The sequence below is a fragment of the Tachypleus tridentatus genome, chromosome 9 (genome assembly GCF_004210375.1).
Source record: "Tachypleus tridentatus isolate NWPU-2018 chromosome 9, ASM421037v1, whole genome shotgun sequence".
Lineage (NCBI taxonomy): Eukaryota > Metazoa > Arthropoda > Merostomata > Xiphosura > Limulidae > Tachypleus > Tachypleus tridentatus.
The window spans coordinates 67,880,110-67,908,046 of NC_134833.1; the positions used below are offsets into that span (position 1 = coordinate 67,880,110).

The following is a 27,937-nucleotide window of genomic DNA, read 5'->3' on the forward strand; positions in this document are numbered from 1 at the left end:
TCCTGTCGTCCCCAATCTTTCTTTGCTGGTTATGGTAGGTTGGACAAGCACTACATTAAGGAACATTTTTAAGAACGAGTTTGTTCCAGCAAGGTTTAAATTAGGTTAACAATTTTCAATTAATTTAGTAACCCGCTTCACGTAAACATAGAATTAACTACAAATTATGATTAATATTTTTATATTTTACTATATTTAAATTGACAATACGAACCTTCGAGATTTTTGCCCATTGGAGTTTCAAGTCATAAAAGATGGACTTTAACTGTTACGTTTACTGCCTTAGTGATGCTGAATGATGCAACCTGACAATGTTTGAGGTGAGAGAAACAGTGATTTTTGAAATATTGATTTAAATTTGTAGACACTTGTCAGATTTTTATCAATGTATTTGTAACATATTCTGGTTTGTTTGTTTTTCAGCTAGTTTCCTGTGGCTTTATCTTTAAGAACATGACTTGTATTTGTTTTTACAATCAAATGTAAGGTGCATTTGATTGCATTTTATTATGTTAAATGACATAATAATGTGATTTAAATATGTGTGATAGTTCAAACTAATAGTCTAAAAATTACTAATAGATGTGCTAGAGCAAGGCACGATGAGATATTTATGAAAAATAACTTATTATTATTCCCCCTATGGCACAGCGGATGTTTGCGGACTTACAACACTAGGATCCGGGTAGGTAGACCACAGATAGCTAATTATGTGGCTTTGTACTTAACTTCAAGTAAACAAACAAACAGTTATTAGTCGATCAATATTAAATGTTTATGTTGTAAATCGGAAAACCTCATCTGTTTAAGCTGACACTGTATTACCGTAGTACAGTTCCACCACGTCTGTTTTAACCATTTCATCCCTTATTAATTACCTTTTAGTCTATATGCTAGTATAAAACATCTCGTTGGAGGCTTACGGCTCCACACGATTCATAACATACTGATCAAACGTCTCCATGACTTCAGTAGTTTTTACAGATACTCCACAGTCGTCCATACCTGCCTTTGTAGGTAGGAAAATAGAAGGCAGTAACACATAATCCGATGCCAGATTCGGGCATAGCGCCCTCCTAGACCTTATTATGCCTGAATGGGCGTTTTAGCTTCCCCTCGATAACAGTGGTACGAGCCCGTCTGCTAAGTTTGATCCTGTTATCTTTGGCGAAGGGGAGGGGTTGCTTCAAATACAAAAACAGAAAGCTATTACGTTAATCGATATATCATGTAGATAAAACCGTAATGCGCCACAAGTTTTAATCAGAGGATTTCTTGTCAGGAATAACTGAGGCCACACAAACCCAAATACATTATTTTAAAACTTGTGAACGTCAAATATTTGTAAAGCAGGTTTCTAAACTGTCAATCTGGTTAACTATTTTTTTTAGTTTCCTCGACTTCTTGATAAAATGCAAATTTTCGAAGATGAACCCGATCTTCTGCAGTAAAAGGATCATAAGATCTGTGGGATAGCGTCAATACTCATCTTCACGATGCTTTCAAGTGAGCCTACAATCTACAGAAATCAAACCTGGTAAAAATGGAGAAAACAAACTCGGAAAGCAAAAATTTACGGTTGTCTTTGTGAAGCTCCAGCTCCTTCTTGCAAAAAATAAATAATAAATAAATAAATAATAGGTCTCTGCATTTCGGGGTCATGAATGCATGATAAGATTAGAGTAGCTGATTTTAGTTTAGTGACAACTTGAGTAAAGAATTCTTATGTGACTGTGTAATATACGAAATAAACAGCGTAAAGAAAGACCAAAATATAAATGTAGAACAATTAACAACAGCTATCGATTTCACTTGAGCAATTAAAAAATTCTGGTGTTTTCCAGCCGGACAAATCCAATTATTATTGTAATAGCTTGTAATAGGTGTTAAATGCTACCAGTTATACAGCTTGGAGTTACAATATACTAATAGTTATAAGTGTTAGAAGTCATACAGAAGTTACGACATAATAATAGTTGTAAGTGCTACCAGTCATACAGAAGTTACAATATAATAATAGTTGTAAGTAAGAAACTTTAATTTCATAAACAGCGTCATAGATGAGATATTGTCTGAGAAAATAGCAATTGTATACAAGTTAATATTAAGTAATATTCCCCTTCTTCCTTACTAAATCCCTGAAGACTTAATTACATTCACTGCTCTGTAGAAGGTGGGTGGATATGTTTGGTGTTTTATGGTGCAAAACAACTAAGTTATCTGCGCCATCTGTAGAAGGTAACCAGTGACTTACTTAACCAATAAATAGTCTTATCTTTAAATTCATACCCACACGTCTATAAAAAAAAAGTGGAAATATGTACTATTTGAAAGGCTTTTCTTTCCCCCATTTTGGGCAAAAACCTAAAACAAAATAACCCCTGCACACGTCGTAGAGTTTCCAGTTATCATATAAAAACTGACGGTTATCAAGCCAGCCAAATTTAACGTAACCGATGCTAACACACACTCACAATTGATCATTTTTAGAGTGAGACATGTAAACGAACACAGTTTGTGTAAATTAGATAGGCAAATTTGAAATAATAGAAGACCTTTGTAGAAGAGCCAACTTTTAAACAAATCATTTCTATACAGTGTATAAAACGGTGACTAAAACTCAAAAATTATTTTTCTCACTTTATGCATTAAGTTAAGCCTAACGTAGAATATAATATTTTTTAAGTGTGACTAACTCTGGCATATTTTATTTCCTAAATTGAGATGGAAAAATTCACAACGAACCTGTGTCTTTGTAAGCACGTTTTGATGAGAGGGATTAAGAAACCAATAACTCTGATAGTCAGTGGTCATTGGTGCGTGTTTATGAGTCCAACATAAGGGCAATCACTTGCTGACATACCATGTTCTGCATCAGTACCTGACTGACACCATACTGCTTTTCTTATAGCGATAACGAAAAGACTGTTGAGGCTACCTGGCACTTAAAAGAAAACAATAAAAACGACCCCTTGTTGCACATCGAACTGTTTCTATACATTGGAAGTGCTGGTTATAATGGGCGCCATGACACTTAATGTTGCTCGATGCAAGAGTTTTTCATTGTAACGAGTGGTCAAGGAATGTGGTCCATGGGATTTCATTTTTCTTATTAAAGCAACAGTTGGCTTTGGGACTTGAGGTTTGGAAATTTTATCAGTATTAAACCCCCTATTGAGATACCCCTCCCTCTTTCAGTGGCACAGCGATATGTCCGCGAATTTCGACCGTTAGAAACTGGATTTCGATACTCTTTGTGAGGTGAGATCAGGTAGCACTTTGTGTAACTCTGTGTTTAATAACAAACAACAACCTCCTATTGTTGCTAACAGTCTAGGGGATATACCAATAGTTTCAATGGATTTCTTTAACAATAAATATTATTTTCAATAAAGGACATAACTCCTGTTTGGATTGATGTTCTAAACATTAGGTTATAATAGTTTCTGTGATACTGGAAAAGCCTTGAAGGCTTTTTTATTCTCTGGTTCTACACTGTTCAAAATATTTTTCTTTATGAATCTTTATAGGTAGTAGCAACAAATTAGATTACAACATCGTTATTAAGATGTTCTTTAGTTTATTTGCAGCAGGTTAGGTTACAACATAATTATAAAGATGTCATTTAGTTCAGTTGCAACAAGTTAGATTACAACGTCGTTTAAAGGTGTCCTTTAGTTTATTTACAACAAGTTAGCTTAGAACATCGTTATAAAGATGTCCTATTGTTTATTTACAAGTTAGCTTAGAACATCGTTAGAAAGATGTCCTATAGTTTATTTACAACAAGTTAGGTTAGAACATCGTTATAAAGATGTCCTGTGGTTTATTTACAATCACGGTTAGGTGATTCAGAGAACTCGTGTATTTTAAATTATTTATATACTTTTTTAAAAACAGTTTTGACAGAAAACACAATCCATCACTCGATCAGCGGTATGTCTGCGTTCTAGCAGTGCCAGAATCCAGGTTTCGATACCCGTGATGGGCAGAGCACCAATATCCCATTATGTAGCTTTGTGTTTAATCTAAAGAAATAAAGTGTGTTTGTGTGTTTTTTTATAGCAAAGCCACATCGGGCTATCTGCTGAGCTCACCGAGGGGAATCGAACCCCTTATTTTAGCGTTGTAAATCAAGAGACATACCGCTGTACTAGCGGGGGACAAAGAAACAAACAAACGTGACACAAAATGTCACTGAGATCACAATAATTACTTTAAGTAATATTTTGTGAGTTTGAAAGTGAAACATGAGAATGGATGTTATATTTACTGAAATACGATATTTATCGAAAAAGTAAAATATTTTAGAAAATTTAAAGGTATGTATAAAATAATACTGTGAAAGTAAGTATTTTAAACTGGTTTGTGGGTCAGGCGTAGCTTACTGGTTGGTAGTGCCTGTTCTGTGGTTTGGAATGTCTAAAGTTAGTAGTGCCTGTTCTGTGGCTTGGAATGTCTAAAGTTAGTAGTGCCTGTTCTGTGGCTTGGAATGTCTAAAGTTAGTAGTGCCTGTTCTGTGGCTTGGAATGTCTAAAGTTATAATCGTAATAGTCAGTTTTTACCATTTCATAAAGACGTTTGCATTGTAGAAGGTGTTGATGACTGGTTACGATTCTTAAGGTCATTAATTAAAAATAAAATGTTATGACTTATCCATGGTTCTCTGATCTGACTGTTTATTTAACAAGTAACTATATCCGCCATATTGTAGTGTGTGTAAGAGATCAGATTATTATAGTATATGTAAGAAATCCACCATATCGTAGTGTACATAAGATATCCACCATATCGTAGTGTGCATAAGATATCCACCATATTGTGGTGTGTGTAAGACGTCCACCGTATTGTAATGTATGTAAGATATCCTCAATATTATTGTGTATGTAAGGAATCCACGATATTGTAGTGTATGAAAGAGATCCACCCTATTATTGTGATGTAAGAGATCCACCATATTGTGTATGTAAGATATCCGCAATATTGTAGTGTATGTAAGACATCCACCATATCGTAGAGTGTATGTAAAATATCCACCATACTGTAGTGTATATAAAAGATCCGCCATATTTTGACCCCCGCTAGTACAGCGGTATGTGTCCGGATTTACAACGCTAAAATCAGGGGTTCGATTCCCCTCGGTGGGCTGAGAGGATAGCCCTTTGTGGCTTTGCTATACGAAAAAAACACACACACACTCCGCCATATTTTAATGTATGTAAGAGTTGCGTCATATTTTAGTGTATGTAAGAGACAAAGATGCACCATATTGTAGTGTATGTAGAAGATGCATCATATTGTAGTGTATGTAAGAGATGCACCATATTGTAGTGTATGTAAGAGATGCACCATATTGTAGTGTATGTAGGAGATGCATCATATTGTAGTGTATGTAGGAGATGCATCATATTGTAGTGTATGTAAGAGATGCACCACATTGTAGTGTATGTAAGAGATGCACCACATTGTAGTGTATGTAAGAGATGCACCATATTGTAGTGTATGTAGGAGATGCACCATATTGTAGTGTATGTAAGAGATCCAATTGACATCACTCTTCGCTCATATTTTTGTCCTCTGGACTCTGGAGTTATGTGTCCAGGGATCAAAGGCCACTGGTCTGTGGACATTAACGTAGTGTTATTTGCAACATACTGTTGAACATATGATTAGAAATTGGGTATTGACTTCCTATCTCGAGAGCCACAAACTGAACATGTACGTAAGTGTGCTAATTTCGGATAGTGTGAAACAAAAAACTGCTTATACGCGCACTACAACCGCCACCTACCGTCAACTAATGTGGTTGGTAGATTAAATAGAGCAGATTCACACTGCAAGGCCACGTGTTGTATTTATAAATGTTTTATTGTATGGTCAGGCAAGTGAAATAATTACTTTTTTGTATATCCGGAAGACAAAAAGCAAAAAAAATAGCACAGGGGTGATGCTGCCAATTTTTTTATAATTCACAAATTTCATTTAGGCTGAAATAGTTGCTGTCAGCTCACTGCACGGATGAGATAATAAATCAACTTTAGAAGACCTTGACGTGTTTTAAAATCCTCCAAAGAAATAAGTTTTTAGGAAGTAGTTATCTGTGTGAGTTTAGTCTGGGAAATTAATCTAGAGGCAAAAACTATCGCTGGAAGTTTCGTGATATAAGGTATAAGTAACCTTAATCATCTGATAATATACCCGAAAGTACAATTCAACTAAATATATATATTCTCTTTCAGTTTAACAACGAGGTCAACGAAACTTGTTGTGCTGATCGGTAGTTGCGAGATTGGTTTGGTGTTTTATGGCGCAAAGCAACTAGGCTATCAGCACCAGTTGTGAGATATTAAGAGTGTTAGTATTTCTGTACGGATGTTAATAGTTCAAACGTACAGCTCGCATGTTGCACATAAACATTACCGGTTATATTTATTATGTTCTTTAGACACTACATTAAATTGTGAAACAGACTTAACAAGCTTAAATACGATATTAAGTCTCTTTATGAACACATAGTCCATTGAGTCGTGTTGTATTAAAAGAAACGTCGATATTCTATAATCCAACGTTTAACTGATCAGAAAATTTAAAAACTGACTACTCCATTATTTTATAGTACAGTAAAGCCTGTAAAAGCCGGAAATATCAAACTTTTGCAGCATTATTTTAAGATTTCTCTTATAAAAGGTTCCCCCGCTGGTACTGCGGTACGTCTAATAATTTAAACAAATTATTAATTAAATAAGAAATTAATATTTCTCGGACATTTTGTTACAGTAAGTATTGGTTATATATATTCTGTTCTTTTTTCTGCCGCCATTATTTTTGCAGTTAAAGTAGATTCATGATTTGTAGAAATATCTTTGTCTTTCAAGTGCAAAATTCTACTCTTTAAATAATTTTAACGAAAAAAATAAATTCCTATGTTCCCTAATTTTAAAATTTAGGGAAAATTTACTTAATACCCTCATTTAAAAAATAACAACTATTAAATACATTTTTTTAAAGTTGTTCATTATGGCGATTCTAGTGAAATCCAAACTCTGATTGAGAAGATTAATGCAGATGATTCTGTGAACGCGGAAATTTTGGAACGTTGACAAGAATGTTTTAACAGAAACTGATGAAATTGATTTAAAATCTATGAGGGAATCGCAAAATGGTAACAGTGTAAGTTTGTTTGTTTTTGGGTTTCGCACAAAGCTACTCGAGGGCTATCTGTGCTAGGTAACAGTGTAAGAGATTCAGAAGATGAACAAAATGGAAAATATAGTGAAGAAAGAGAAATTCATACTTCATCGCAAGTGTTAAGTTATATTAACACTATCAAATTGTATGCAGAAATGAAGGGAGAAAATGAATTTCATGAAAAGGCCGTAGAATTGGCGTTCTTTTTTAACCTCATGAGAAAGCCCATTAAAAATAATGAAACAGTTGAAATTGGACACTTTCTTCAAATAAATGTTATTAAGATTTTGTGTACTTATGTATATTTTGAATGCATATTTTTTGTTCTTATTCTAATAAATATAGCATAAACAACAGTATAATAACCAAATTCACAAACGTCTTACTTCCTTTAAGTCAAGCAAGTATAACGTTCCGCTCAAAAATTATATATAATTAAGGAACTGCATGTTCACTATCTCTAAGCTGGAAATTTTATTCAGTTCCGTGCGATTCCGTCTTAGACAGGTTTTACTGTATTATGTTCGACAAGTCCAGTAACCCTCTCTCTATGAACCACTTTACTTATTAGTTTGTTTGTTTTTGTTTTTGAATTTCACGCAAAGCTACTCGAGGGCTATTTGCTTTAGCCGTCCTTAATTTAGCAGTGTAAGACTAGAGGGACGGCAGCTAGTCATCACCACCAACCGTCAACTCTTGGGCTACTCTTTTACCAACGAAGAGTGAGATTGATTGTCTTATTATAATGCTACCACGACTGAAAGAGGAAGCATGTTTGGTGTAACGGGGATTCGATCCCGCGACTCTCGAATTACGAGTCGAGTGCCTTATCCACCTGGCCAAGCCGCGCCTTACTTATTAGAAACAGTTTAAAGTGGCGTTTATAAAACATTTACTATTGAGGTTTTCTAACCCTTCTTTTTATTAGTATAAAATAAATCAAATGTGATAATGACATAATGTGATTATTTTATTCTTTATTTTTTAATTTGCAGACTAAACTTGCATTTTATTTTATTGACAAATTTCTCGCCTAGCATTTTCAAGGCCTGGCATGGCCAAGCGTGTTAAGGCGTTCGACACCTAATCCGAGGGTCGCGGGTTCGAATCCCGATCGTACCAAACATGCTCGCCCTTTCAGCCGTGGGGACGTTATAATGTTACGGTCAGTACCACTATTCGTTGGTAAAAGAGTAGCCCAAGAGTCGGCGGTGGATGATGATGACTAGCTGCCTTTTCTTACACTACTAAATTAGGGACGACCAGTGCAGATAGCCCTCGTGTAGCTTTGCGCGAAATTTAAACCATACCAATGTAAATTATAGAAAGAAATCAAAATATATCTTTCACTTAGATTTTTACATAAGCTCTAAAAGTATTGTGATACTCTCTTTGGTTATTTTCACATATTTTAAGCTAATATAAACAACAATTATTAATTTACTTTTCAAACGATGTTTCTATCTACTATGTTTTTTTTTGAGGCCTTGACTGGGGACTCTTATGATGCATATGAAATTATTACTGGCAGCGAAAGCATTTTGGAAAGTTAAGTTGCAATATTTTTATTGTTACCATGTGACTAACAGGATTTACTTGGTTTACACATTGTTGCTGTTTGACTGACATATAGGTTGTATTATAGTTAAAACCTTCTTTGTCGTAAATTGTACAATATGACGAAGAAAACGTCATCTTTCTTAGAATAAATAAATATAAAAACCTTGGCGATTGCTCAACCTGTTAATTAATTTTAATCTGGGTTGTTTTATAGCGAATGTAAATCAAAGTGACATTGTTAAGAGTAACAGAAAGTAAACAAAAACTTGAAATAATCACGGCGTGAATTTTACTGTGTATTATAAAGGATAATCGTGTGTGTTTTCTTGTAACAAAGCCACATCGGGCTATCTGCTGCGTCCACCGAGGGGAATCGAACCCCTGGTTTTAGCGTTATAAATCTGTATATTTACCATTGTACAGGATTATTGTGTGAAGGAACAACATATTATTATTCAATAATGTCATATGTTGAGTTTAAGCCTAAAATCGTTCTTTTCAGTTTAAGAAATATTTTTTGAATTATTAACTGAAGTTGAGCATATACAAGGTTTGTGAAAAGCATGGAGGCAGATGAACATAACATTTTAATAAAATATTTTGGGTAATCATTTTGATAAGAAGAAATTCTAAGAAAGTTAGTATAACTGATCGAACAGCTGCTAATAGCTGTAGAAATATTTATTGAAATGTTTATTGAACATTCAAGTTAATTATTACGCATGACTATACAGTTCAAATTATTAACTCGTTATTTTAGCGATTCATCTATTTATAGGAATTAAAAGAAAACATTTATTGTGTGTTTCTTAGGTGTTAAGCGCAAAGCTATATCACGGGCTGTTTGTTATTTGCCCATTACGGTATCGAAAACAAGTTTTTAACATTATAAGGGTTTAGAATTACCGTTGATCCACTGGGGGATTATACAATTGATAGAGTTATGTATTTTCTGTTTTGTGTTATTTATTATCTGTAATTTTACGTTTCGATAGTTTATATATAGAAACGTGTAATAAAAACGTCTTCGACAGTCCCTCAAAGAACGAAATGTATTTTATTTATTTATATATATATTTTATGGCTGCTGTATGTCTTATGTGTAAGTATGGAATAATGTATGATAGTTACACATCAGCTTCTTTCAGCTGTAATTAGTGTTGATTTTTGATGTGTTTGAACTTTATGACAAAAACAAACACGGGTCGGTGAAATTTACCTTAAGTTAAATGCGGGAGTTTGTTTCAGTAGTTCAATGGTTGGATAGTTAGGCAAGTTCAAAACCTGATATATGTATATGATTCACTCTTTGTGACCGAAATGAAAAACGTAACCTCTCATTAAAAATATGATTTTAATTTTTTAAACTTGTTCCAGGATAATTATATATTTCATGCTTTGATTGGTTTCAAACCCCTCCATGTGGAAGAGCAGCCATGAATATGACGGCATGTTCTCAAGTGAGCTTTTCTTCCTCTAGTACTTTATTAACTTCTTTTCTGAAAAAAAGTTCTTATTTCAAAATGGGATGTCATACTTTGGTCTAGTGAGCGCTGGATGTTTACCTAAACCTTGTTGAAAGTTTACGGTCTTGGTATTATTCTGACATTAAGTAGCCACCGAGGTTTTTGTAAACTAAATAAAAATGTGACATTAAAAGAATGTTGGTGGGAAATAAATACTCGAATACCTCAAAATTTGTGTGTGTGTGTATTTCTTGTTGCCGTTTTTGAGACTAGCCCTTATAAAGTACATTTGACATCTACAAAAGACATGTAAAAACACGATGGAACGTCTGTTTTTGTTTTCAGTCCTGGTACGGAGTTTATCAAGTGCCAGACCAGAAACAGAGAACTTCCAAGTAATTAGAGATTATTCTGGAGACATCTTTACTTTGTCCAGAAAGGAATGTACCACCACTTCCTGTGACCAGCTCAGTCGGAAGGCCATAACCGTAGTTGGACATACCTGTAGATGTCAGTGTGCCATCACCCATCCTACCTTCCGTGAAGATATCCGTGAGTGTGTAAAAGACCTGACAGGTGAGTCTCTTCTTCCTAAACTAAGATCACGTAACTTAAGAAAACGAAAAGGAAAAAAGGCGGTAAAACCACTCACATAGTGTCTGTAAAAATACACGAGTTCGTTCGGTAACGAGGGTAGAACGTGACTGTAAGCTTTCTCCAGACCAGTCTTCTGTTTGTATATTGAAATAGAAGAAAACGATCCCATAAAACTGGAAAAGTGTCTTCGAAGTTTCTAACTACACTGTGTAGGTAGTGATTGATATAGCGTTCCTATTGAAGGTTCACTCAACACCTAAGGTGCTACAGAGTATTATAAAAATTAATATTTCAAAATTAATATTAATGTGCGGAAACAAAATCGCTTCACTTTGTTACTTGAAAAACTAAGTAAATCAAGTGAGGAGGTTTGTTTGGAGTGACATTTTTATATGATGACTTGTGAGAGACTATGTTGTAAAAACCATAACTCTATCATTGACTGGTTTCTATATAAATAATCCTCCTAGTGCCAGGTCTGTAGATAAATAACCCTCCTAGTGTCAAGTGTGTACATAAATAATCCTCCTAGTGTCAGGTTTCTAGATAACATTCCTCCTAGTGCCAAGTTTGATCCGAGTTAAATAACCTTTCTAGTGCCAGCTTTCTAGACAAATAACCCTCCTACTGCAAGGTTTGTACATAAATGACATTTCTAGTACCAGGATTAAAGACAAATAACCCTCCTAGTGTCAAATTTGTAGATAACCCTCCTACTGTCAGGTTTCAGGATAAATAACCCCACTAGTATCAGGTTTCTAGATAAATAACCTTCCTAGTGTCAGTCTTCTAGATAAATAACCTTCCTATTGCCAAGTTTTTAGATAAATAACCCTCCTTGTGTCAGGTTTGTGGATAAAATCCTCCTAGTGCCAGGTTTCTACATAAATAACTCTCCTAGTGCCAGCTTTCAACATAAATAACCTTCCTAGTGCCATGTTTGTAGATAGGTAACTCTCTTAATATCAGGTTTGTAGATAAATGACCCTTATAGTGCCAAGTTTGTAGATAAATGATCCTCCTAGTGCTAGGTTTTCAGGTAAATGACCCTCCTAGTGCCAGATTTGTATATAAATGACTTTCCTAGTGCCAGGTTTGTAGGTAAACAACGCTCTTAGTGTCAGGTTTGTAGATAAATAACCTTCCTAGTGTCAGGTTTGTTGATAAATAACCCTTCTAAAACTAGTTTTTTAGATAAATTACCTTCCTAGTGTCAGGTTGCTAGATAAATAACACTCCTAATGTCAGGTTTGTTGATCAATAACCCTTATAGAGCTAAGTTTTTAGACAAACAACCCTCCTAATGTCAGGCGTCTAGATAAGTAACCATCCTTTTGCTAGGTTTCTCGATAAATAAGCTTCCTAGTGAGAGGTTTGTAGATAAACAACTCTTCTAGAGTCAGGTTTGTAGGTAAACAACCATTCTAGTGACACGTTTGTATATAAATAACTCTCCTAGGTTCAGGTTGTAGATAAATAACCATCCTAGTGCCAGGTTTATAGAAAACTAAAACTTCTAGTGCCAGGTTTCTAAATAAATATCCCTAATAGTGCCAGATGTCTTGATAAATAACCCTCCTTGTGCCGGGTTTATATGTAAACAACCCCCTTATTATCAGGTTGCTAGATAAATAACCGTTCTAGTGTCTGGTTTATTGATAAATAATCCTTCTAGAACTAGGTTTCTAGGTAAATAACCCTCCTGGTGTCAAGATAAGTAACGTCCTTTTGCTAGTTTTCTAGATAAATAACCCTCCTTGTGTAAAATTTATAGATAATCAACCCTCCTAGTGTTAGGGTTCTAGATAAATAATATTGCTAGTGCCAGGTTTGTTGATAAATAACCCTGCTAGAGCTAGTTTTCAGTTTTCTAGATAAATAACCCTCCTAGAGCTAGGTTTTAGATAAATAACCCTCCTAGTACCTGGTTTGTAGATAAATAATCCTCTTAGTGCCAGGTTTATAGACACATAACCCTCACATTGCCACTTTCTTTATAGTTTTCTATTCTAGGTTCATAGGTTTAAAGAACTCAATAATTAAACTGCTTGTTTCATGGTTGAAGGAAAAGCGAAGATACTGATATGTTGTATGTTAACGTTCTGTATGTTTCAGTAAGGAAATTGTAATCTGTTGTTTTCTACTTCTTGGTGAATGTGAGGGTGTTGTGATTGATTTAATTTATCTGTTGTTTTACATTTCTAGGTTAATGTGAGATTATTGTGATTGATTCAGTTTGTCTGTTGTTTTATATTTCTAAGTTAATGTGGGGATATTGAGATCCATTCAAGTTATCCATTGTCTTCCACTTCCAGGTTAATGTGAGGTTATAGTGATCCGTTCAAATTATCTGTTGTTTTACATTTCTAGGTTAATGTGAGAATATTGTGATTCATTCAAATTATCCATTGTCTTCTACTTCTAGGTTAATGTGAGGATATTGTGATCCATTCCAGTTATCTATTGTTTTCTACTTCTAGGAAATGTGAGGTTATTATGATTGATTTATTTTATCTGATGTTTTATATTTCTAAGTTAATGTGAGGATAATGTGGTCCATTCAAGTTATCAGCTGTTTCTACTTCTAAGTTAATGTAAGGATATTGTGATCTGCTCAAATTATCCGTTATTTTCTACTTCTAGGGTAGTGCTATAGGCCATGCTAGGTTAGGGGATTAAAGTCACTTAGCTTTGTTCATAGATCTTGATAAAAAGGGTGTTAATAACAACAAACACAACCATACTGAACGATAGATTTTAAAGCTTAAATCCATGTGTCACTCCACAACTCAAGGATATATTTCACTGAAAGTGGAAAACAAATGGTGGGTGTATTGGGAATACCGTTTGTCGTGTGATAAAAGTTTCAATTCCTAAGGAAATACTTTACAGGCAGAATGAGACAATGGAAAACTCATGAAGGATATTATGTTATATGTAGTAAATGTTTTCTTTTCTAAAGGAAAACTTCACACACACAGTGGGGGTTGTGGAAAACTCATGGGATGTCATCATACATAAATGTTTCTTTTTCTAAAGGCAAAACACAAAAAGAGGAAGACTAGAAAACCTATAAGAGGGTGGGTACCATATGATTCTGAAGGATGCTTATTTTCCAAAATTAAGATAAGATAAAGATATCTGAACATTTCATTTCTTTAGTCATTTCCTACTTTTTGGAGAAGAACTGATGCCGTTTTTTTTGGTAAGTTTTTAAATAAGTAATTTTTGGTTTGCAAAAATTTGGTTTGAATTAAGCACAAATCTACACAATGGACCATATGTGTTCTGTCCACCACGGCGTCAAACCCGAATTTTAGAGGAATGAGTCCGCAGACGTAACGCTGTGCCACTAGGGGGGGGGGCAAATAAATAATGTGCGTAAAACTTGGTTACTGTATATCTCTATAGAGCTTGTTACTATGTTAACTCCCATACACTTTGTTTTCTCATATAGAACCTTGTAGTAACACATACTCTCATGTGTCTTCTGTTATCCCTCGCGATGTTTATGTAACATTTTTGTTTTTCATGTGCAACTTGACAGCGACTTGATGATTCAAGCGTATTTCTGTAGTGTGTTACTATTATTCACTGATATCGAATATCTGTATTTTAGAATGCCCTGTGGCAATGTTCTTTCGTCCATATACAATGGAGAAGTTTCCTGTTGTGACACTGCCGATGACAGGTCAACTAGTGTACCCTGGAGCACATGTGGTTCTTTCAGGTAAGCAACATCAACCTTTCAATACACTTAACTTGTTTAAACTAGTGTATCCCAGGGGTTACATTTGTTTGTTTTAGGTAGAACTGCGTAACATCAACCATACAATACAGTTATCTTGTATAAACTAGTGTATCCTGGACACTTCTGGTTGTTTTAGATAGGACTGTATAACATCAATCATACAATACAGTTATCTCGTATAAACCAGTGTATCCTGGACACTTCTGGTTGTTTTAGGTAGGACTGTATAACATCAACCATGCAACAGAATGATCTCGTATAAATTAGTGTATCTTGGACACTTCTGCTTGTTTTAGATAGGACTATATAATATCAATCACACAATACAGTTATCTCGTATAAACTAGTGTATCCTGGACACTTCTGGTTGTGTTAGGTAAAACTGTGTAACATTAACTGTACAAAACATTTATCTCGTTTCAACTAGTTTTAAAGCTTATCACATTATTTTGATATTTTCTTTTCTGTAGGCATTGCTGTGGCAATCCCTAGTGATGTCTTGTCTTGCAAAGTTATGAAGGTGTTAAAACTGAAGTACAATGGGTGGAAACACGTGCTTGGAAGTAATACAGGTCACGTGTTTGGGGTATATCAAGACAGATCAAAAACGTTTCTCCAGGTAATCTCCGTCAACATTTATAGTCTAAAACAATAGTAACAGCCTGCACTAAAAATGTTTTTGTACAGTGATGAAACTAAAAAAAATAGGTTGTACCATGAATGAAGTTTGTTAAGAGAATAAAATACAAAAAAATGTTACATTCAGTATTAATCACAGATGTGTGTGTGTGTGTTTCTAGCTGTTCTTAATAAGTTTACTGACCTATACTCTTTTTTACAGTGGCTTGGGACTAACGAAGATCGACAAACCCTTCAGCAATGCTTGGTTCTAATTAGAATGAAGTGCGAGAATGACACACAAGATGGCGCGTTCGAGCCATGTGTTGCACTTAGAGTTGGTTGGACTCCAGGTTAGTGGAAGTTACTTTCCTAATTGTTTGGTTAAGACAGTAAAAGACATAACTTAGAGTGGAAAGGAATTATGGGTAAGAAAAAAACAATACTGCTCTTAGAAAAGAATAGAATAACATAAACTGAAATTGTTGAGAAGTATTGAAAATACTTAAGGTAAGAGTAGTGTTGTAAGATACAGTACAGCCAGACATTACCTTAAAAATACAAGTTTACAGCCAGACATTACCTTTAAAATGCCAATTGTACAGCCAGACATAACTTTTAAAAATACCAGTTGTAGCACCAGTAATTATCTTTAGAAGTATCATTTGTACCACCAGTCATTATCTTTAAAAATATCAACTGTACCACCAGAATACCAGTTGTATCATCAATCGTATAGCACATGGAAGTTTGAAGATAATAAATATGTTGATGAATAAATTAGTTTTTTTGAATAGTCGAGAATAACCAGTTAGTTTGTTTCACATACAAGTAACAAACTTAGATATTTATTAGTCACTTTTACTATATTCTATACTTACTTTAGAAATCTACATAATGTGAATTGTTTGTCTCACGTTGTATTTGACAACAATTATTTGTAATTTATAAATATTAGTGATGAATAAACCATATTTTCTACATCCTACAAAGTCGTTAAAATGTTAGAATTTTCAATTATTTTCAAGATGAAAAATGCTAACTATAGAAAACGTATTTAGTGACGTAAAGTAGTGACAGCACGAAATTGTTTGTTTGTTTGAAGGGGTAAATAAAAAAAAATTGTGGGGCAAAAAATGCATATTATACTTACATGTAATTTTAAAGGGACTCGTTATTCCTCTCAAATATGAGGCCCGTCATGGCCAGGTGGGTTAAGGCATTTGACTCGTAATCTGAGGGCCACGGTTCAAATCCCTATCACACCAAACATATTAGCCCTTTCAGTTATGGGGGCGTTGTAAAGTCACGGTTAATCCTCCTATTCGTTGGTAAAAGAGTAGCTCAAGAGTTGGCGGTGGGTGGTGATGACTAGCTGTCTTCCATCCAGTCTTACACTGTTAAATTAGGGATGGCTAGCGTATATTGCTTTCGTGTAGCTTTGCGCAAAATTATATAACAAAACAAAAGCCTCTCAAATATACACTGATCCATCTTTTGGTTTCAAAAAGTACTTTATGTTGAGTGTGGAAACCTTACAGTACTCACTGACCTTGGAAAGAATCAGAAGTATCTCTCATTTCTTTAAAGGGAATAACTAGTAATTTTAAGAGTAGAATGATGAATAATGGTCAAGCATGAACTTACCAAGACACGAACCAGGTGATTCTTTTCTTAGACTTCAAACCAACGCTAACCTTCTACTTGGAAATTTAGTAACGAAGTTGTCAACAATATCACGTTGTATGTACTCGTTAATTTCTGTTATACTAATTAGTCTCTTATCTGCCATGTTAGTTATAAGGATATTTTTTTATCAGTTTTAGCCATGCTAACTGCGATAGTTACTTCTACCTTTTTAATGTTCAGTAAGTAAGGGTTGGATATCTTCTACAAATTATTCGACTGCACCAGACGTCGCACCTGAACGTTCACTCTTTCTCTTAGCTTGTGTCATTTCCATTTCTATGTCTTCAACATTCAGCCTTTAATGGACTGCAAGAAATTTAATCTTATCAAAATCAAATAATTTTGTTGTTGTTTTTTCAAATTTGGGGTTGATTGTTGAGAAGGAGGGAAACAGTAGGAGATTTTTCCCCACAGAATCGTTTGTTTAGTTCTTTAAAAAAGATATAAACGGTTGGAACAAAACGTATTCTTTCATATCAGATGAATCTCGTATGACGTCCAACATCCGAAATGTGGTTAAGACTACGAAGGTATCCATATTTGAGGACGTGAGGATTTGTAACTGAGGCCGACGTTCAGTTTTGGTAGTGATGTTACAAGAGCTTTAAAAATAAAGTGCTCATTTCTTATCGTGTCTGTTGGTTTACAATTCTACTAGAATAATTCCGATGACACCTGTCGCTTCCAACTGATCTAATTTGTAGCATATCAGACTTTTACTTCATGGGCTGAAAGAGTATACTGTTGCGCCAAAATGGATCAGGCATATAATGCATGGTCTCGATTGTTGTCACTTAGTCACTTATGTCAATATGTTACAGAAATTTAATAAGACCTTGCTACGGACAAGTCCATCGTGTTTGCGATGTTGTTTTAAATTTTGCAAGCTTTCCATTTAGTTGCTTGCCTTTTCTTCTTTGGAAAGCAGTTTACTGTTCGTGAACATTAGAACCATTTTAAAGATTGTAGCAAGTCTTAAACATTGATAAAAAGTCAGCCACAGGGGTAACAGAGTTCCCACTTCCTACGGTGATCAAATTAAGATGTCATCAACTGAGATTAAAAGCTATTGAGTTTATTTTGTTTTGTTCAAATTTATATCACTGTGGATATCCTCAGTCACCACAGTGTAGAAGATTCCAGTTTGGATATCCTCAATGACCACAGTGTAGAATATTACAGTTTGGGTATCTTCAATGACCACAGTGTACAACATTCCAGCTTAGATATACTCAATGACCACAGTGTAGAAGATTCCAGTTTGGATATCGCCAATAACTACAGTGCACAACATTTCAGTTTCGATATCCTCAATAACCACAGTGTAGAGATTCAGTTTAGATATCCTCAACTATTACAGTTTGGGTATCTTCAATGACAACAATAAGAATATTCCAATTTGGATATCCTCATTTACCACAGTGTAGAAGATTCCATTTTGGATATCCTCAATTTTCACAGTGTAGAAGATTCCAGTTTGGATATTCTCAGTAACTACAGTATACAACATTCCAGTTTGGATATCCTCAATGACCACAATGTAGAAGATTCCAGTTTGTATATTCTCAATGAACACAGTATAGAAGATTCCAGCTTTGATATCCTCAATTACCACAGTGAAGAAGATTCCAATTTGGATATCCTCAGTAACTGCAGTATACAACATTCCAGTTTGGATATTCTCAGTAACTACAGTATACAACATTCCAGTTTGGATATCCTCAATGACCACAATGTAGAAGATTCCAGTTTGTATATTCTCAATGAACACAGTATAGAAGATTCCAGCTTTGATATCCTCAATTACCACAGTGAAGAAGATTCCAATTTGGATATCCTCAGTAACTGCAGTATACAACATTCCAGTTTGGATATCCTCAATGACCACAATGTAGAAGATTCCAGTTTGAATATCCTCAATGACCACAGTGTAGAAGATTCCAGTTTGGATATCCTCAATGATTACAGTGTACAACGTTCCAGTTTGGATATCCTCAGTAACTACAGTATACAACATTCCAGTTTGGATATCCTCAATGACCACAGTGTACAACATTCCAGTTTGGATATCCTCAGTAAATACAGTATACAACATTCCAGTTTGGATATCCTCAATGACCACAATGTAGAAGATTCCAGTTTGAATATCCTCAATGACCACAGTGTAGAAGATTCCAGTTTGGATATCCTCAATGATTACAGTGTACAACGTTCCAGTTTGGATATCCTCAGTAACTACAGTATACAACATTCCAGTTTGGATATCCTCAATGACCACAGTGTACAACATTCCAGTTTGGATATCCTCAGTAAATACAGTATACAACATTCCAGTTTGAATATCCTAAATGATCACAGTGTAGAGATTTCAGTTTGGATATCCTTAATAACTACAAAGTACAACATTCCAGTTTGGATATCCTCGATCACCATAGTGTAGAAGATTCCAGCTTGGATATCCTCAATTATTGCAGTTTGGGTATCTTGAATGACAACAAAAAAGAAGATTTCAATTTGAATATCCTCAATTATATAAATTTGGACAAAACAAAATAAACTCAGTAGTTTTCAGTGTTAGTTGATGTCATCTTAATTTGATCATTGTTGGTCTTATTAACGTGGGAATTGTGTGATTCTGTGTCCAACGTCATTATGAAATAACATGCAATAAATATCCAGAATTTTGCATTCTTAAGACAGCTGTTAGGGTTATTAAAACTTTAATTAAAATAAAATACAGCCTTGTTAACCTGAAGATGACCTAAGAAGGTCCAAACGTAGAGAACAACTGCACTTTATTTTAATTTAAGTTTTAATATATATACCAGCTGTTTTTAGAATACATTTTTACGCAAGTTGGTTTCTCCTTATTATTAATGTCCAGAATTTTACATTGGAGAAACAGTTAGATAATTAGAGACCAGATTTATTGAACACAATAAAAAAAACTTCCATATTTACAATTACTATAACTAGAAACACAGTATATTTATACACAACAAAGAACCTATCATCAATAAACGCAAAATAAGAGATGCTATCTTTATTGAAGAAAACAGAGCTACTGTAAATCAACACCCTGAGGTACCAAGATACTTATATTAGACTGTGAAGCAATATCCGGTCACAAGATCTATTAATTATATACTGTATATATTAGTCACGTGTTTCTGTGAACTGTTCTATCTGAAGATAACCAAACCTTGTCGAGTACATTTATGATAAAGTTTTTACTACCAGTCACGTTGTCTCAAAACCTTTATTGTCTTACAAGTGGGTTCCTCACTACTGTTTTATATACGTTTCTTTATCAATCAGTACTAAACATGATAATGATACAGAATGACATGAGCGAGGGTTGTACCCCTCATCTAATTTCACACTGAGTGAAATCTTGAAAATAGTACGTCTTTCTTTTCAGTATTGATACCTTTATATATTTTTATTACACTTTTAATGTGTATTTTGTTAAGAAAAGAAGAAAGCACCATTTACTGTCGTTTGTTACAAACAACTTTTTATTTTACCGTCCAGATAGTTGTGATACCCTGAAGTATACATTTAATATACGTAGTTGTAATACCTTGAAGTATACATTTAACATAAGTAGTTGTAATACCCTGAACTATACATTTAACATACGAAGCTGTAATACCTTGAAGTATAATGGAAATTCGAGAGGTGAAAATAAGGTTTTAATTAAAAATACATAGGGCATTTAAAATAGGCACTACAATACACTTCAAAGCAGCATATAAGCATATTTAAATAATATTTTTATCTCTTGAGGGTTTACAATACTAAAATTCATGGTTCTATACCCGTGCAGAGCACAGCAAATTGTATAAATTTGCACTTGTAAAATACACGAATCAAATTCTTAACGCTGATAAGTAATATTAGAAAAATTACTTTACCTAATATTTTGTGTTTACAGTTTCAACTAATGGAGAGACAAGTTCATAATTATGAAATATATTCCAATTAGGGTTCAAAGTTCCGGTAAAAGAGAGTATCCTTTCACTTCAAGCCAACTTCGGATTTGCCATTATCGGTGTTTGTGTGGGTATTCTTAGCCTAGTCTATGTCCTAATCTACATAAAAGCCCTTAAAAACAAGCTTAAAGAATGGGAACTATTGACTTCCTGTGGTAAAACCACAAGAGGTAAAGAACTTAACGTTGAAGAAGGGGTTCAGGTTTGTGTATTATTTTACAAAAAAATAAAAGTTTTAAAAAAGTCTCGAGCAGTAATCTCGTGGTTAAGTCAACTGTTAGTTTTGTGTGTGTGTATGTTTATTGGTTAGTTATATTTTAGACTAAATAACCTTACGTTTTTCTGGTCCATAAACCATTTTACAAATGTAATACGTAACTTTGTAGACTTGGTTTTGTGGGACTTTACTTCAGTATACTTTACGTATTTTGGTTCTTCACCAAGATGTATCTTTTGGATTTTCTTCAATGTTAGGTTAATTAATGTACGTTATAATTTGTAGAATATAACGTTCCTTTGTGATAAGTATTAAGGAATGATTAGAGATAAGTTTTGTAGACTAAATTATATAAAAAATAGACAAAAAATTAGATCAACTGTGTCAGAAAACGTACCTTTGAAATAATAGTATATACGAAATTACATATATGGATGTGCTGTTGGGTTGAGGATTATTCAAGTTAGGTGTTTTTGACTTATTGGCGGTAAATTCGACGATAAATGAGTAGTATGCACTATGCTTGTTTTGAAATAATATGTTCCAAACAAATTATACGTATATACACAACTTCATTACACTATGTGTGCCATAGTTGTATCTTAAATACTACACAGTTCTCTTCATTTTGTCAAAAGTCCACTTAGGCCAATTAAATTACTTTTCTCTGTTTTTATCACACAACTATCGTTGCATAACTGACTTACGCTGCCTCGTGACTTACCGCAGTTGTATCCTGAACTTTCGGTACTCATCTGCTTTTCCTATATAGGCCTATTTCCAATAATCATCTCTTTTTTTGGTATATATAGGCCTACTTCTAATATTTGTGTGCTCTTCATCATGCTCCACACAATATAAAATTTTCCCTAAAATGCCAGGAAACTGTTAATCTCACTTTCACGCATCAATCATTGGGTTATTCACTCCCATGATGGTTAATTAATTTATGTCTTATAACTTTTTCTGACCGAACGTCTCTTTTACGTGACTCTACTTTTTTACTCTCGGCTCTCTGGTTTCTCGTCTGGTCGCCGTTATTTAAGTCTCACCGAGGCGTTCTAGAAATTTCCATAGCCTCGACAACTTACAAACAGAAATTTCAATAATGTTTTGCTTTGAACTCTAATATTGTAAATAAAACTATACAATTGTAAGATAATAATTCACAAAATAATTATTACTTCCTACACTTAACAGTTCTAACAATACTGTGAGTGTGGCTGTAAAGAACTCATAGTTTTAAAATCAGTCCAATGTTTGCAATTTAAAGGAATAATGCTACACATTTAAACTTACTGAACGTGAAGGATCACGTTTATCCATGAAGTCTATCTATCTTAAAAGTATAACATTACATTTACGCCACCTTTTACACTTTGATAAGAAGCCTAAGATCGTTGTTTAGGTATGTGTAATGGATTTTATTCACTGTAGTTAGACTGTTTCATCACATAATAAAGAGGACGTGTATTTTTTAGTATGATGCCATACCCCTAAGATAAAAATGTTAAAAATGTCTAAGTTATGTTTAATATTTTTAGTAAATTGCAATGATTTTTGTTTTTGATTACATAATACATACATCATTGTTAAGAATGAAATGGTTATCAACTAATAATTCATTTGTAATAAGTAGCATATGATTAAAAAGTAACAGTAGAATATATATCGGATAGTTAAAAATGTTTAAATGTTTGGTTATTTTAAAAATTTACTTCTGTACAGATGTCACAATTTCTTCTGCAACAAGACAATGTAAGATCAGGTGACCAGACACAAGCGTAATTATTGAAGAAACTCTTATTGTTTGTCATAACTCGCATAAAAATGTTATAGAAGTTTTAACAGTAGTTTTGTTATCAGAAAACTAATCGTTCAACAATCTTTAAGAACTAACCCGAATAAAACCAATATTACAATAACTTAACTATTGATAATAGTTATTTATAATTGGAATTAAGCCAATCTTTTTAAAACCCACTTATTATAAAACGCATTTTGGACATGTGTAATTAACATATTAAATATTTCTCTTTACTTTTTGTTCTATAGATTTTATTGCCCCCAAAGTCTGGTAACCATCTAGGGCCATCTCTTCCAGACCATCAAGTGTCTTACAGAGAAAACTTTCCCTCTGGAAGACAAGCTTTAGAATCTGTGATAGTGTCACAAGGTCTCACTCTACAACAGTGCCAAGGAACGGAGAAGACTTCATCTCTCCCTATATTGAGATCCGGTTTAATTGAATCTCACTTGTCCCTGTCATCTCCGGGTTCTGCAGAAAAATGTTTTGCTAGAAATCAAGAGATGATGAACTCAGTCAAACAACGTCTCCAGGGTTACAAGCCCACATTACAGATGATTCCCGAGGACGACTACCTCATACCTTTCCCCAGACAAAACAACGAACAGCTAAACATTTCTGGTAGATTTCAGAGACAAAGGAAAGGGCATGAAATAATGTTAAGACCGAAAGGAATTGTAGAACGTTACCATGATGACATACTTGGAGCTCTTTCTCTGGAAAAAGAACTCCATTTACCTCAACCTCCTCCAGGATGTAACAAGTTCAATAACAACCATCTTGAGACACAAAATGGAGAATACTTACACACTTCCGTACACACTCCAAGTGATTCAACTCAACAATCTCGAAAAGAGTTGCATTCTATTCTCCCCACTAACTCTGGTTGCGTGGAAAACATTTCCAAATTAAACATGTGTAGATTTGATCTTCTTGAGAAATTTGGTAAACTACTAGGGGCCAAGAACTCTCAAGATATTCGCGGAAGAGAAAGTGTCATGTCAGATTTGGATGTTAAAAGTAGGTATGATATCAAATCTACAAAAAATGTAGAAGATGAGGTGACAACTTTTGTAACAAAACAGGCAGGTCCCACAGAATGTTCTTCCACTTGTACTAACTCGGGCTTATTCAAACAGCTGTTTCCACAAAGGCTTTCCTCCAAAGAATACCCAGCAGAAAGTGAAGTAAATTTTGAAGTCCTTAAAGCCAACAGTGATTTCCATATGGTCAAAAATTCAGAGTTGGAGAAGGATATCACGAAGAGTGAAATGACAGACGAGAAGTTGGTCACTGCTATGGAGTTGCGTCAAGATGAAAGTCTAAACACGAGTACAGCATCAAGGGGAGGAAACTCTGTTGTATGTAGTTTATATATTGAAGGTAGTGAGGATTCACTTCCTCCTAGTAACAAGTTTGATGATGTACGAAGTAACTTCTTGAAAAACGGAGAAATGAATAACGAATCATTACCTGCCTTTAACGTGAAGTTACCAAGTAAACAAAGTTTAACAGAAAGTGAAGATATGGATGCAAATAAAGCAAGATTAAGATCACTTTCCAGAATGGATCTGGTCTATGAACGGAAAGGTGATTTGTTACTTTCCAAGTTGAACGATCGTGACTTAGAGACATCTTGCTCCTTTCAAAGATTCATAATCAAACATCGAATAAAACATTTGAATGAAAACGTTTGTTCTACTTCTAATAAACACACAAAACGTACAAAAGAAAGTGCACTAAATAGTGACCATCCATCCATACAGGATTACATAGAGATTTCTGAGAGAGAAGTAAAAACATTGTCAGAAACAAGGTTACCAGGTATATCTTGTGACTTTTTAAAAAGGTCACGTCGATATAGGACCATATCAACCTTATCACAGTTGATACAAAATTTCAGATTTTCTATACAAAAATTAAATAAACAATTTAAGTTGAAACACGAGAGAAAAGTATATATAGGACCTTTAGTTTCAGAAAACTGGACCTTAAAGAGAGAGGATGGATCTCGTCAAGCAAAGAAAGGGCAGTCAACCAACACCAAACATATTTCTAGCTTCAATAGTCTGGGTAGAAGAGCTAAAACTACAGACGATGATAAGATTTCCACCTTCTTCTATCCAGCTAGAAACGTTAACACACAATACTGTGCGTTACAGTCTTCCAGTCCTTTCATACATTGTGCCGAAGTTGGAGTGATGAGCTACGAAACTAAACACATAACACTAAAAGATAACTTAAAAGACAAAAATAAAGATCCTCGTTTATTTACAACTGATAACTTCATGACAGAACCAACAGAAGAAAATAGTGAAGAACTACCAGAAGTATCTGGTTTCTTTACAACTGATAAGTTAATGACAGAACCACCAGAAGAAAACACTGAAGAACCACTAGAAGTATCTGATTTCTTTACAACTGATAAGTTCATGACAGAACCACCAGAAGTATCTAGTTTCTTTACAACTGATAATTTCATAACAGAGCCACTAGAAGAAAACACAGAAGAATCAACAGAAGTATCTGGTTTCTTTACAACTGATAACTTCATGGCAGAGCTACCAAAAGAAAACAGTGAAGAACCACCAGAAGTATCTAGTTTCTTTACAACTGATAACTTCATAACAGAGCCACCAGAAGGAAACACTGAAGAACCACCAGAAGTATCTAGTTTCTTTAGTACTGATAAGTTCATGACAGAGCCACCAGAAGAAAATACTGAAGAACCACCAGAAGTATCTGGTTTCTATACAACTGAAAACTTCGTGACAGTGCTACAAGAAAACAGTGAAAAATCAACAGAAGTATCTAGTTTCTTTAGTACTGATAAGTTCATAACAGAGCCACCAGAAGGAAACACTGAAGAACTACCAGAAGTATCTAGTTTCTTTACAACTGATAATTTCATAACAGAGCCACCAGAAGGAAACACTGAAGAACCACCAGAAGTATCTAGTTTCTTTAGTACTGATAAGTTCATGACAGAGCCACTAGAAGAAAACACAGAAGAATCAACAGAAGTATCTGGTTTCTTTACAACTGTTAACTTCATGACAGTGCTACAAGAAAACAGTGAAGAACCAACAGAAGTATCTAATTACTTTACAACTAATAACTTCATGACAGAGCCATCAGAAGAAAACAATGAAGAACTAACAGAAGCATCTTATTTGTACGATAACTTCAACACATCTATAGTTCATAGCAGTGATTCCATCAATAACTCTAAATTTAAGAATTCTTCGGAACAGTCGGACTTAAGTAGACACAATGCTGCTGTCTCAGAAGGTCCTGTCGAGATGGATCGTAGTGATACATTTTACGTCAGTCTCGGCTCTAGCTCACCGCATTCAGATTGTTCATTGACGAAACTCTCAACGTTTACTGATTACTCTCTTAATACTAATTAAGGCTACCTTTCAGAAGATGACACATCCTTACCAAACAACACATATGGTTCTGTGGAAGCCAGTTTGGACGTTTTGGCTACAGGCCCTGTAACTGTAGCCAGCAAGATGAAGGCCAGTCGGGATGTAAAGGGCTTGGAAATCGCCAAACATTTCAAAATAGCCAACTAGACACACGCATATTAAAAGAAGCAGGGAACTTCACTTTTAGCTACGGATGGATTTTCCAGTTATTTAAGTGTTTTACATGTTGACACAGAGGCTTCTAAGCCATACAAAATAAATAAATTTAGATTTTTCGAAAAGATTAAGATAGAAGATAATAAAAAACAATAAGCATCTAGTTCTTAAAACAGAGATTCGGCAATACTAATATTCCTGAAGGCTCACATGTGCAAAGAAGTCGGTAATATCCCTAGTAAACCTCAAAGTAATGGAAAGTGGCCATTAAGTATATCAGACGAGGATGATATTCTGACAGTACAGCAGTAGACTACTGGAACCCACAGACAGAAGCATTATGAAATAGCAGCACCAGTGATACAGGTGTTAAAATTCACCTGAAGAGAAGAAAGTTTCGTCTAAACGTGCACAGAAGTTAGTGAATGCATCTTGTAAACAGTATCTCCAACAGCGATAGTAGCTACAGAAAAGAAAATTTGATTCCAAAAAGAGCTAGTTTAAAATGGAGTAAGTTTAATGCTTATAGTTTTGTCATGTTAATATCAAACTCTGTGAACTGTTTGAAAAGTGAGAAACAGTAGCTGGCTCACTCTTTATGACATATATACGTTGTACTCAACATTCGGTTGTTGTACTATTTAAGATTGCATATTATATAGGTTTAAACTATTTCCAGGTATCAGGTTTTAAACTTAGAAACAGAATAAAAGTTTGTTTAAAGATGGAAGTTGTTCAGGTGTAACTAAATGTAATTTTAAATTAAATATAGGGGGTTCCTACCTTAATAATGTTAAGTGTTCTTTAAATGGCCTTAATAGAGGACAAAGACACAGGGTCAAGCAAGTATATGAACATCCATTGTAGATTGTTACCTACAATCACTAAGTCTCCTAAAAATGAGATCTCTATACGAAAGCCCCAATAACTTATTAATATATCTAAAACTAGAACCATACCTCCCTCCTCAAAATTATTAATAATCGTACATATGTGGTACTGACATACACTGATATCTGGCGGATAAATTACAAGCACCAGTGAGAGTTCATGAGGTATCATGTAGAGAACAAATATAAAATAGACGTTAAATAAAAATAAGCAAACTCAGTTAATAAGACTACACGTATAAGCCATTATATTTCCATGAGATAACATAAGAAAATTTTACTTAGAAACTAACGAGCTAACAGATTGAAAGTTCTCAGAAGTAGGGTAAGTCTCAAGGAACGTCAAAGTTTAATTTAGGGATTAACGTACTAAAATTTATGATATTTTTGAATAAAATTTCTGAAAAATACTAAGGGTTAAGCCTTATTACTTTCGGAGAAATATTTTTAGAAATGAAACGAGAAAAATGCACATTTTAAAGTAAAATTAACAGTAAAATGCACGATTGTGTAAATTTAATATAAAAACAGTAAACTAAAAATATTCTGAGTCCAACGAGAGTAAAACA

The 27,937-nt window shown here is 34.3% G+C and overlaps 1 protein-coding gene across 2 annotated transcripts; it reads left to right on the forward strand.

Moving 5' to 3' along the window:
• On the forward strand, positions 1–27,937 carry LOC143225401 (uncharacterized). Of its 2 annotated transcripts, none has more exons than XM_076454745.1 (7): positions 1–320; positions 10,560–10,790; positions 14,431–14,541; positions 15,033–15,181; positions 15,404–15,533; positions 20,858–21,066; positions 23,137–27,937. In XM_076454745.1, the coding sequence occupies exons 3-7, from the start codon at positions 14,445–14,447 to the stop codon at positions 26,299–26,301; spliced, it is 3,750 nt and encodes a 1,249-aa protein (XP_076310860.1). In that variant the 5' UTR covers positions 1–320; positions 10,560–10,790; positions 14,431–14,444; the 3' UTR covers positions 26,302–27,937. The 2 variants fall into 2 exon arrangements, with proteins under 2 accessions (XP_076310860.1, XP_076310861.1); XM_076454746.1 differs by lacking the exon at positions 1–320 and adding an exon at positions 1,248–1,537.